The following is a 13,003-nucleotide window of genomic DNA, read 5'->3' on the forward strand; positions in this document are numbered from 1 at the left end:
CTGCTCAGATATGTATTCAAATTAAGCTTTATTAGAAATATACATTCTATTTTTTTCCCTTCATTTTTGCTTTTCATTCCAAACAGAAGACTTTGAGATTGTATAATTTTGTAAAATATATGCAGGACAACTAAGGACCTACAAACTGTTCAAGCAAGCAACCTAGAAAAGACCCTGTATCAGTGTTGTGCATAGATCTTGATCAAAGGTTATGGTGAGTTTAATCTTGCCCTGTTTTATCTGTCTAAAAACCATGCTAGCTGCACATAGTTGAAGGAGATGTATGTGTCCAGAGGGCTGTTTATCTGCCTTGGACATCTAGCTTGAGCTGGAATGGGCTGACCTGTGGCAGTCCACTGACTCCTGAAAGATCCTATTTTAGGACTTCTAAAATTAAGTTGTGAATATGAAATGAAAGAAAAAGGAAAGACTCCTTTTTCAGAGGCACAGCTGAATTAAATTTAATCAAGAATATTATTTCAAATACCTACAATTAATGTGAAAAAATGCAGGAGAAGAATAGTTTTCAATTAAGCCTGGACTAAAGTAATGTTTTTAATGGAGTAGTATCATCAAGAGAACTAGGTAAAATGGAGCTTTAATATTGTCATTTTTTATAACTCTTCTTAAAAAGATGGAATTGCTAATTGTCTTGAGCTCTAAGGCACAATTGGTGTAGAATGGATGTAAAGTATAAAACCAGAGAAAACTAAACTAGACTCAGAACATTTTTCATGCATGTTTATCAGTGAACTGCAACACCTGATGCAAGATAAGTGCCTGTTCTTGAATCTTACTTGAGAATTCAGCTAGGATAAAAATAATCTCAAAAGTTTCACACTAATGTACAAATGCAGGACTTTGGGCAGCCATTTCATGTTGATGGTACAAGCAAATTTAGGGTGGCTCCCTCTAGGGAGAATAAATGGTATTTCACAATACAGCGTTCTAGGAAATCTACCTGCAAAAATATTGATTTGTGATTCAACACAGCCCACACAATTGCACACTTAGCTTGTCAGTGATAGTTATATTTCCTGAGAATATAAGATGAAGGGCTTTAATTGATGACTAAGAGATCAATACCATCAGCCATGAAGTGAAAGTATTGCCTGTCTTGAAAACAGACCTAACTTTTTCTGCAAGGGTTCTTGTGTATTACACTGAAAAACAGCAAATTATTGATCACCTTTTTAGGACTCATGAAAAATGTTGAGGGATGAAAATTGCTGTTACAGAAAAGGCTGGTGAATAGAAATTTGGGTAAGACTACTACATACAGGTGTATGATGTGTTATAGAAGCATTGATACCTGACTTGAGAATTTTCTTGTATGGCCCTAGCCTGGAATAACTATTCTAGAGCATGTAAAATGTGTGAAAGGCCTTTTCAGTAGAAGCACACCATTTCAATATTCAATGTAAAGTCTCATAGGGATGTGCAGGTGACATAATATCTCAGATACGTTATGTATAACCCTGGCACCTAAGCATAAGCTAATCCAATAAAGCATGATTTATAACCAGACTGAGCTGTTTTGAGGTGAAAAGGTAGGATATGACTTACTTGGCTTGTAGAGACATTGCCTGTTCTGCACTGAATTTGCTGAAAGGGTGTTAAATGCGTCAGAGCTGAGGTACCTCAGACCTTGGTGAGGCACCTGAAATGGAAGGTGGCTGTAGAAGGATTTGTGGCACATGTCTGCATTAGGGCTTCCTGAGATACCCACTGTGGACAAAAAAATTAAAATTCAGTGTTGTTACTAAACAGAAATGGAAAAATGTATCAGGCAAGGATGGGTATTTGGGAGACACCTAACCTGTTCCATTTGAAACCCCTTTAACTTATTGCAATCACATTGAAGAAAGGGATAAGTTAATACCTAGAGGTGCTCTCTGATGGCAGTGCAGTGCAAAGATAGAACAAACTGAGGAAGCAGGAAATCTTGCATTCTCCATGTGCTCCACATCTCTTCCAAAAGCTGCGGCTGTTCAACAGTAATGATGGCCTTAAAGATGTTACCTGCTGCTTCAGCTGAATGTGCCTCAAGACAACCCACTGCAGTGCTAGGGCTTGAACATGGAAAATCCTGTGGTGTTCTGAAACAGTGTGGGATGACAGTGTCTTCATCACTGCTTTCCACAACTCTGCAAGTGCTGAGACTAATTGTTCTGCCTCACTCATCAAACCATAGATGTGGTTTTGGTACAATGGGACAAATCAGGAGCTGGTGCAGACCTTGTTTCCTGTTATGCTGAGTACGTCTGGGCATGGGCCATGGCATTTAAGTAGGTAAGAAATCTTTGGGGTTTACCTCATTAGGGAACCAACCCAGGGAAATTTACCCCTGTGAGGGAGCATGACTCCATGGTGAGCCATGAGGTTCCTTATCATGCATTGGGACTTTGACCTCTTTCTCATTATGTCTAGGGTCTGTATGGATGTCTCTAGGAGCAGGTGAAGAATCTGAGTCCCTAGATGAGTCACTCTGTCAATGGAAATCCCTTTGCCTCTTCCACTTCCTTGCAGGATAAGCAGTGTAGGTCAGTGAAGAGCAGTCTGCTGTCATGCTGTGTGCTTAGGAGTGGTAAGAGCAGGTGCTCCTGCTAAAGTTATGATAGGGTTATGATATTGATTATTTCTGTTTCCTAGTCTGAGATGTAGTTTCAGGGTCTTATGTTTTTTCCCTGCACATGGAACACCTAGAAGCTGCTTTATAAAAAAGGGTCCCCTGATATAAGGGTCTCTTCAAGCCAGGTGTTGTAAGTTCTTGGAGATCTATATCACACCTGAGATAGCTCAGCCAACTCAGATGGCATAAAATCAGCAGGACGGCTTCTGTGGCAGTGTTTGAAACAGAAAAGTTTTAATAAAAGGCAAAATAACAAAGCTCTTTACAGAGAAAAACTGAGCCAGGGCAAGAGGCTCTTGCTCTTGGTAAAACACCTCACAAAAGCAATTAATTCTTTTGCTGTCCTCTTTTTCTAGTAAATTGCCTAGTCGAGACTTTTTGGCTTCTGTCCAATTGGCTATCCTTAAGTTTGAGGTGAAGTCCCCAAAGTCCTATGAGGTGTTTTATTACCAAATTGAGGAGAGAAACTTCTGGGCCTTTTTCCTTTTTAAGGAGACAAAGGATAATTTGGTCATTCCATCAACAGGGGGCACATTCCTACAGTCCCCTTGCCACAGAGAAAGGTACCAAGTACCTCACTCCCTCTCCTTTTCTTTCTCATTTGCTGATACTCTATTTTTTTAACCTTGTGTTGTATAATAGCCTGAAGTTCTGTTTCTTCTTCACAGGAACTGTAGAATAAACTTTCTTAGCTTGTGGTTGGACTCTGTTTGTGTTTACTCACACCACAAAGTTCTGACTGCACAAACTTCCAGCTGAAACTTTTGGACAAAAATGTTGTCAAAAACACAGTCAAACTGTAGTCAAAATAGCATATGTTTCCCTCTGTATTTCTAATTTGGTTTGTGAGCTGTGCATATTTTCAAGGGTTCTTTTAAGCAGTCTCTTGCATTCAGCCTGCTGATGGTCAGGTGATGTTTTCCCCTGTGAAGCATTTGCTGACTTTCCAGCCTGCAGCTTTCTGAGATGCTCCTTGTGAGGGAGCCATCTCCTGCCCTTTGCTGCCCGTTGAGCAGGAATTGCCTTCCTGAACTTCACCTGAACGTTTCCACACACCCTCTCTTGCCATGGTGGATTGTTCAGACCCTTCTGTTGTGCTGGCAGAGGTGAGGAGCAGTTTGCAGGAAAATGGTGAAGTGTGTGGCAGGGGAGCTGCAGCACATCGCAGGTGCTGGACCCACTGGTCCACACCAAACCCAGCCAGTGGTTCCCACTCAATGCTGCTCTCCAGCATCTTTCTTTTATTTCAGTCTGGTAAAAATAGACATTTTGATTCCTGTGTCTGCAGAGGTAGTTTTATACTTTTATAAAAGATAGGCTTCTGCAATCAGATTTTATTAAAAGCTTGCTTTAATTCTTTGCTCCAAATCTGATTGCCACTTACAAGCAATTTCTCAGCAGCAGATATTACAGTGAAATAAGAGCACAACTAATTTCTTCTTTCAGACAATGTAATCTGAGATGCTGCACAACCTATTTTTTATATGAAAGACTGTTCTTACATCCTTTTTCTTGCAGCTTTCCCAATAATGTCAGAGGGCTTTACCCAGGTCAAAGACGCTCTGTACTCATAGTACTCAGTCTATACTCTCTTTTATGTCATGGTGTTCTGCAGTGTATGTGTATTCTGAATAATATATTCAGATTCTGAATCAAATGTGGAGAGGCAAGAGGAGAGGGAAAATTGCAATGAGATTATTACAATAACCTTCTACAACAGTAAGACAAAGTAATGTTTGTTTCAGAGCTTCAAAACTGATCTTATTGCAATCTGTAATTTCAGCTGATTGTACCCATTACTTATTCACATACACTGGCATCAGAATGCAACAGTAATAGTTGGAAATGAGTATATTTGCGAGTGAAAAATCAAAACAAATACTGCACAAGTAAAATTTTAATTAGGAAGAAAACACATTTTCACTGCAGCATTCTTTCTTTTCTGATTATCTTTCGGCTTGGAAGAGCCCTCAGTAGCTGGGTACTAAGTGTACTTTCCATGCACTTAAAACAAATATGTTGAAGGATGAGGATTTATGAGTAAAATTATTTTTTTCTTGTCCATCTTCCTTGTCTTTATCCTTTTGAACCATGACTGTCGCAGACATTTCTCCACAGAAATCCTTTCTTTCAGATTTCTGCGTCTTCGGGAGGCCAGAGGCCCCCGAAGAGAAGGTAAACAATTATCAGCTGCTGGGGAATGCAACAGGGACACCTTGATTGGCTCATTTCCTATGTTTATAATTAAGGGCCAATCACCAGTGCAAGCTAGGGGACCGAGTCCTTGAACACAACTTTGTTGTATATTCTTTTCTATCTCTTCCTAGCTAGCCTAGCTGCTCTGCAAAACCTCTCTCTATATTCTTTTTAGTATAACTATAATATATTATATAATATATTAATAAATCAAGCCTTCTGATTCAAGAAACAAGATTCACCGTCTCTCTCTCACCAGCTGCGCCCACTCAGGTGTGGTAATACATGACCATGTTTTAGAGGAGGAAGTGTGCAGGACATATTGGATCAGACCCAGTGCCCACACTGCCAATTTCTTTGGGAGGATCAGTGTTACTGAGGCTGTGGCAGAAGTGTTCAAAGGGTGCCACATGGAGGCTGTGTGTATGAAAGATCAGTGCTGTATTGTGCAAGTTGTCAGTGCCCCACCTCCTTCAGTATTGAGGCCAAGGAACCATCAGCTGAGCCAGCTGTACCTGCTGGGACCCTGGATCTCTGTAGGCTCAAATCCAGTCAAAAAGGATTTCTTAAGAGGGTGGATCACATGAGGTGAAAGGAAGTGTGACAAACAGAAAAGGAGTCCAGAAATGCGTCCTGCACCATAGTCTTCCAGCAGCATGTGGCTGGAGACGTCCTTAATCAAGCTAGTTATCCTTGGTGTTTCATACTTTTCAGTGGCCATTAATTCCACAGATTTGTCTTGTTTGCTGTGGTACCTGCAGCCTCTTGCAGCAATAAACCTGACAGTTTAACTACAGATCTGTCTGTTATATGACAGTAATAGAGACTTTATGATGCCTACGCCTTGGTTTTTGCAATCCAATTTCAGACAAAAATCAACAAACAGATGCAACACTGGAAGATCAGGAAGAGAATATAGGGTGTAATGGCAGGCTTTTCATGTCACCTAAAACTTCCATGCCAGAATCTGATTTTTTCTGATTTTCCCTTTCATGAAAGGGAATAAAATCTTGTGATTTTAATGAAGATTGATTGGGAAAGATTTGGGCCAAATTCCTGCACTTCAGGTCATCCCATTGGCTTTCCCTTGGTTTCACCTGGTATCGCTTTTTTTTTTCTTTTGAAATTTCAATTCTTCTGTTTCTCTTCTGTGTCTATGTTTTCATTTCTTTCCTGATCTTAAGGATTTCAAAGGGAATGATTTGGGCAAGTTTTGGTCCTTTTCCCTGCATCACATTTCATCTCAGTACAATTGGTTGTAGTCACTCCATTTCAGATTTTCTGGATTTTCAATTTCATTTTTTATTGACCATATCTCCTTTCTTGAGTATTTGTTCAACTCTGTCCTCCAATTTCAAGATTTCATTCCCTTTTGGAAATTTATTGCCATAGAAGCTGTCAGATTGGATCAACTACTACCTTATGCAAGACACTGAGTACTTATATTGTGAGAAGCTGATGGTTCAAGTTTCTCCTGATATCTTCCATCTCCTGGTGCATAACACTAGAGTTTGTGTGTCATCCTTCCCTAAATGCATAATCCAGAATAAATAAGATCACAGTTTTTTACTGATGACGTTGTGCAGCAATTTTGCTCTTGTGGGTTTATTTTGTGGAACTATAGCCTTTCTCTTTCAATGATGGCCTCAGGTTGTGCCAAGGGAGTTTAGATTGATATTAGGGAATACTTCTTCACAAAAAGGGTTGTTAAGCATTGGAACAGCATGCTTAGGACAGTGGTAAAGTCATCATTACTGGAAGTGTTTGAAAAATGTGTGGATGTGGCACTTGAGGACAAGGTTTAGTGGTGAACATGGAGATGTTGCTGGGTTGACAGTAGGACTTGATGATCTCAAAGGTCTTTTCCAAACTCAACAGATATATGATCCTGTGACAGCCTTCAAGGCCTTGTAATGTATCTGTGTAGTAATTATATATCTTCTGAACAGAGAGAGACGTAATTCTCCCAGAAGTTTAGAAGCTGTGGGAAACTTAAAAGAAAAAATTCAAACAATTATTATCTCTCTTTCTGTAACCATTGTTTATCAATATAGTTCTCCAGAGTGTGCTATTCATAGTTCACCAAAATTCCTAAAGATGAATCAAGTATTAAGTCCACCATTATTTCTATAAAAACTGTAGATTTCTAATAACAAAGTGTCTTTTTATACCTTCTAATAATAAAATGTCTATATCACATTTAAGTGTTCTCAATACCCCTTCAGTGATATATCTGGACTGGTTGAGCACTTCCACCACACCCTGTATTTTCTCAGTCATCAAAAAATTCAGTGTGAAATTATTTCTTCAATCTACTAAAATGCCATCTGTTCTAACAAAATACTAAACACAAGTATTGGTTTTTCATTTCCCTTATGGGAAGCAAGGTTCAGTCCATTTGTTTTGGTGGGTGATGGTTAGGGGACAAGTTTGGGTCTTGGAATCCCAGTCTTGGAATCTATTTGTGTCAGTTAAGGCTGTTTTGAGATCAATATAAATGTTTTCTTACTTGCAGCTAATCTGAATGTTCTTTGTTTGCCCTTTGAGTTGCAACGGGGTATTTAGCAGAATATCAAACTGCTGAACCATTGAACTCCAAAATTGATCTGGGCACTTCTCTGTGCAGTCTCCAGGTGTACTGCAGCCCTGTATCTAAACCCACCCACCACCTTTTATTTCTTGAACAGACAGCATCTGTGATCACTCCTTCTCTGGTGTGTAATCATCATCTCTTCGTCACTGAATTGTTGGCTGGCACTAATGATTACAGACCAATTACTATATTACATATATTACTATGCAATTGTCTTCGGGCACTTTTGCAACCATGGAGTAGCCTTAACTTCCTTTTGTTTCCCAAGGCTTGCAGGCTCTTGCCCTCTTGGAAGTGCAGCAGCAAAGCAACGTAGAACACCCCTGCCTGCATCCATCCCTCAGCAGACACTGCTATTGTAGGGGGCATTGCCCCAGACAATAGCTGGGGGCAGTTCCCTGGTCCAGAGATAAGGGGTAGAGCACCAGGACATCGGGATAGGGCGTGTGAGTGTCTGTGTGCCACTGTCTCAGGCTCTCAGAAAGGCAGAGTCAGCCCTCTGGCCCGGCCACCACTGCTGGCAGGTGCCTCTCAAGCACTCTCTTCTGCAGCCAGTGCTGCTCCCCTCTCCATGCTCTGATCCATGGTCTATTGGCACAAATGGGATGTTACCCAGGGAGCTACCTTACTAGGGAGCCTGCCCTTAGATGTGTAATTTTCCTGGGGTGCTTCCATGTAAATCTGTCTGCAGAACAACCAGCTGAGAGTGGAACTGATAACAAAGTACTGATATTTATTACTACTACTGGATTTTATCTTCTGCATCATAATATATTTCTCAATTAATTTCTCCAACACCTTATTTTTTAAACAGTTTTGCCAATTCCTCTCTTCTGTCCCCTATTTAATCTTCTATTTCTGTATATTAAAAAAGGAAAGTAGAAACATGCAGAAGCAAAAATAAAAATAAAAAAAGAAACGAAAATTCTTGAAAATCTCACTCCTTTGCTAGTATGAAACTGTGCGATATTTGAGCTGGTTCATTTTATTTTAACTTTTCAGTACAAGATTTTTATCTAGCAAAAACGTTTCACCTACCAAAAATATGTCTTGTTAAGATATTCCAGTTTTTTCCTAACAAAAACTTGTGTTTTGGTTTGCCCTACCTGAAATTTATTATAAGAGCTTCTGAAACTCCATCTTAACAACATTTCAAAATTATTTTAAAATATTTTTTTTCCAAAATTGAACACTTGGGAAGTGAACACCATTTCAGCACACTATTGTTTAACAGTTTTCAGCAGATACTAAGTCTTTTACTCATCCCCAAAAAGCTGCACTCAATTAAAGAGCCTTTTTTTGCTGTGAAGAAAAACTGTCTGAAAACTATTGATGTCTTTTCCATTGTCTTCAGAAGTGCAACTATTTAATTTGGCTGCTAATTATTTAAATGCCTAATCAGTGATTTTTTTCATAATCCTAATTTGTATTACAATTTGCAACCCTAGGCCATTGATCATTTGTAGGATTTTAATACATATTCATTTCTCCTGGAATGTAATACATCATTTCCTTGCCTCTCATGTGGACATGAGAAATTAAATTGTCTCCTGCAGGTGAGCAGGGAGGCAGAAGGAGATATGTGGGTTTCCTGTTTCCACATGCCTGGTTACATGTGGCTCTGGCTTCTCCAGAGAAGGAATATTGAGAACTGTGTCAAGTTCTTAAATGGAACTGAGCTTATGTCAATGTTACTGGCAAAAATTAATTGTATAGTTCTATCTTCTTATTTTTATAATTCAATGTTCTAATCATAGCTATAAATTAATTAAAATCTTATTCCTCTTCAACCCCCTTGAGAACTGCCTTGGAAAATACTTTGTGGTAGCAGCCCAGCATTAATGAGCAAATCACAGGGGAAATAATCTATAAAATAGGAAGAGTGGTAAAAATCTATTTTGTGAACAGTTTTTGCTGTGAAGTAAATCTGACAAGGAGACTGGTTAGTTTGTACACTGGTCAGTGATGTGTTCCTGCTAGACTCATTTCCATATTTATCTGTCTTTCCATGTTTATCTGATGCAAATGTATTTTCTGTTTCTTAGGAGAGCACTCATCTCACGGGAAGAATAAAACTCGGCAAATCTTCACATCTCAGCAATAAATGTGTAAGTTTATTGCCTTTGTTTTTCATCCTGTAACATTAGTGTTTGTTAATCCTTTTAATACTTCTTAGTGTCAGTATTGTGCCATGTAACAAAAAAAAAAAAAAAGGGTTAAAAATGCAAGCCAAAAAGAGAAATTACTTTATAATTGGCAGCAGCCTCAAGGAAAAGTGGCTTAAACAAAGCTCAGCTGGAGCACCCCATGGTGACCAGATTCACAGGCAAACTGAGGGGCTGAAGAAGCTGCCAGCTCGTAGAGACAGATATTCATAGGGAAGAGCATGTGACTTTAACTGTTCAGCATTCCCTGGATGTAAACCCCTGGGTGAATTTTCTTTCTGTTCGTGTGAGAAATGATAGATTTTTAAGGGCAGATACCTATTTAAAAAAAAAAAAAAAAAATTTGGTACCAGAAGTTTTTTACTCCTTTTTTTTTTTTTTTTTTTTCTGTGAAAAATCTGAATCTTTTCACTTCATGCAAAAGCCAGGAGTTTTATTGAGGTGGTTTATTATGGCTTGAAATCCTAGGTGGTTAAATTATAGCAAGTGCTGGATGGTAATTTTATGTGTGAGAGGGCAGAGACCATCAGAGCACTCTGAAACACAGTTTTTTATGTGGGTGCTGAATTTTCCTTCATATATGAAGCTTTCTCAGGCACCACAATATCCACTTCCCATGGAGCTGCTTTTCTCATTTGTGGAGAACTGTGGAGAGCTGTGGTCCATTGCTGAGTGTGGGAGAAAGAAGCAGCGGTGGAAGGGCCCTGTATGACCAGGGTGGAGCAGGAGGCAGGGGACAAGGATGTCCTGAGAAACTGGGTGTCACAGCACGCGTGGGATGGACCTCACAGAGGCTCTGGTGAGGCCCAGACTCCTCCCAGCACTGAAGAATGAAGCCCCGCTAGAATGGGTCCCATCAGCCTCCATTGAGAAATACATGGTTGGCCAGAAATGTGAGGAACACCTTTGATGGTTTTGACCTATTCTCCTTTCCCCTAGGTAGAGACTGAGCTTTCCTGATGCCAATAGTAAGGACAAAATGACCTCCTTTGTTCCTTGAATTAGAGCAGCAGAATAGAGTTTTGCCTACATTACTGAAAACCCAGAGGTGGTTCAATTTTGTGTGGACCCAGGACAAGGGCCTGGACAATAAATTTAATCCTTATTGTCTATCCCATACTGGATTTATTCTGTCTTCCATTTTAGCTTACTCTTATGTTCCTGAACAACCTTACCTGGAATAATAATCTTGAGATGCTCTTGTCATTTCAGATGTGAAGCAGCCTGTTTTATCACAATATGCAAGAACATCTCACCAAAGTTGTGTTTCAATGGGAAATGTGGAGAAGCTGAAGCTTTTTACCACCAGGCCACTTGTGTTGATGACCAGGTTTTGACTTCTAAATTTCAAGCATCTCCTTTCCCTTCTGGAATGACATGTAATTTTTTGATGCCTTAATAACTGGTATACCATGTATATTTATTATTTTCACATATAGTAAAAGCAAGGGAACAAGGTTGAAAAGAATGTAAAGAGATGAGTGAAGATGATGTAAAAATTTGGTGATGTTCGCATAGTAGCTACTAAAAATGTTTTCTGCACACACAGGAAGGAATAAGTCAGCAATACTTTGTTGGACTTATGATAGCTAGGGAAATTTTAGTTGTATGTAGCAGAATACAAACAGGACCTGACCCTTGAAACAGGACTGGGCAGACAGCCACTATGAAAATTAATTCAGTGATTTGCATGAGACTCCTCACTGTAGCACATGCTTTGCTTGTCATAAATGTTTACAGGGTGGGATGCCTGGCAGAGATGCTGAAGTGTGTGCTCCTTTTCTGTGAAGGGAGGAATATACCTTGCACTGAGGCTCTTTGAAATTCTGTAAATTACTGAACATAATCCTTGCAATGTAGCAGGCAATAGCTGGTTTTCACCTGTTCCTTGGCTAATTGCATTGTGTGCTGCAAATATGACTCCCATATAGCCTGAGGCACACAGTGGGAATCAGCAAGGTAAGCAATTTCACAGATGAACCTTCTTGCCAGTGTTCTGAGTAATGCATGGGATTCCTGCAGGTTATTGAATAACTCTGGAAGTTCAAAGAGTGTTTCAAGTGCTAATTACAGACACTCTTAATTTGTACAGAGCCGGCAGTTCCAAAATATCAAGTAGTGCTTCTGCCTGCATGTACCGTACCTTTCTAGAACTATAAATGTTTGAAAGTTGTATTACTGTGAGCATCTGCTCAGTCTCAATCCACTGACTGTAGCATTCCAAGCATTACATTTTTTTAAATTGGGAAATGGAAGGAAGACAACTGGTGGTCTAAGTGCAGGGCTGAGATCTGGGACAATCATCTAAGTTTTGATACCTATTGATAGAATGCTTTTGAGGAACTTTTCTCTCCAATTTCCTTCTCTGAAATATTAAAACTTGCTTAGCATGATGGTGAGAGATTGAGCAGATTTATTACTTCATGTCTATAGACAAATCTGAAAAGTGTTTATTTCCCTGTGCCTGGCCGTTGCTCTTACTTCTGCCTTGGTGGGTCTGATAATCTTTCTTAGTGGCACCACGAGAGACTTTTGGTGAAGCTCAATAAAAGATGGGAAACTAACAAGTGTCCATGCTGCAGCTGAACTTACGTGGTTCATTCAGGTATTCCTGGATAGCTTGTGTTCCTCGGGAGCAGAGAAGTCTTGGATGCCTACTTTGGAAAGGTCAGGCCATCTAAAATAGGCTAGTTGGCATCTGCAACTATTCTGGTTCCTGATTGATGAGGTTTCCTTCCAAAAAAAGTAGTCATTGTGGATTTTCATGTTGATTAAAAACCCAAGGTATTTTGTAGTATATTGTATCATAGTGAAAGGACAGTATAGAAAAGCAGAGAAATATTGTGAAATACCTATTTGTGTTTTTGTGCAAAATCTGTTCAGAAACTACCATGTTGTGTCAAGAAAAAAATTTACTGCCTATTAAAATTTATTATCTTTATTAAGTAGCTATGCTTTTCTGTTTGCAGAAATGCAATCCATTGCACATGTCTAGCACAGCTATTGTCCATTACTCCACATTCCTGTTTCACAGAATGAGGTGGACCCTTTATGACAAGCCTGGAGAGCAGACATTAGATATTCTGGGCATGGTGGTGGCAGGGGCTCCATGAAACCTTGCAGAAGGCATGCTGGAGGTGACAAATGGAAACTCCTCCTCATTAGAATCAGTGATGGGAAGAGGACAGGCCTCTCTGCAAATCATGATACTGGAAAAGTGAAAAACAACAAAAAAGGGAAGGTGTTTGTGCTCTTTGTGATAAGGGGCATGGCAGACAACCAAGCGCTTGTCAGAAGGCTGGGAAACATCTCTCAAACGGACTGGCTTGTGCTGAGTGTGTATGAAGTAAAAGAGGTGAGTTCAGTGGACAGCAGAAATAAGAGCCTGAGCTCCTCTTAACCCCTGAAATGACAAAA

General features: G+C 39.7%; 1 protein-coding gene across 2 annotated transcripts in view; it reads left to right on the top strand.

Annotated features, from left to right (window-relative positions):
* The window catches only part of EMCN (endomucin), a 54,064-nt gene extending 41,537 nt beyond the window's left edge, over positions 1-12,527 (top strand). For both annotated transcript variants that reach the window (XM_059470590.1, XM_059470591.1), the window contains exons 11-12: positions 9,467-9,529; positions 10,799-12,527. In XM_059470590.1, coding sequence (XP_059326573.1) covers positions 9,467-9,525 — 59 coding nt within the window. In that variant the 3' untranslated portion in view covers positions 9,526-9,529; positions 10,799-12,527. The remainder of the gene's footprint in view (positions 1-9,466; positions 9,530-10,798) is intronic.
* Positions 12,528-13,003: the final 476 nt, after the last annotated feature.

This window comes from Ammospiza nelsoni, chromosome 4 (genome assembly GCF_027579445.1).
Source record: "Ammospiza nelsoni isolate bAmmNel1 chromosome 4, bAmmNel1.pri, whole genome shotgun sequence".
NCBI lineage: Eukaryota > Metazoa > Chordata > Aves > Passeriformes > Passerellidae > Ammospiza > Ammospiza nelsoni.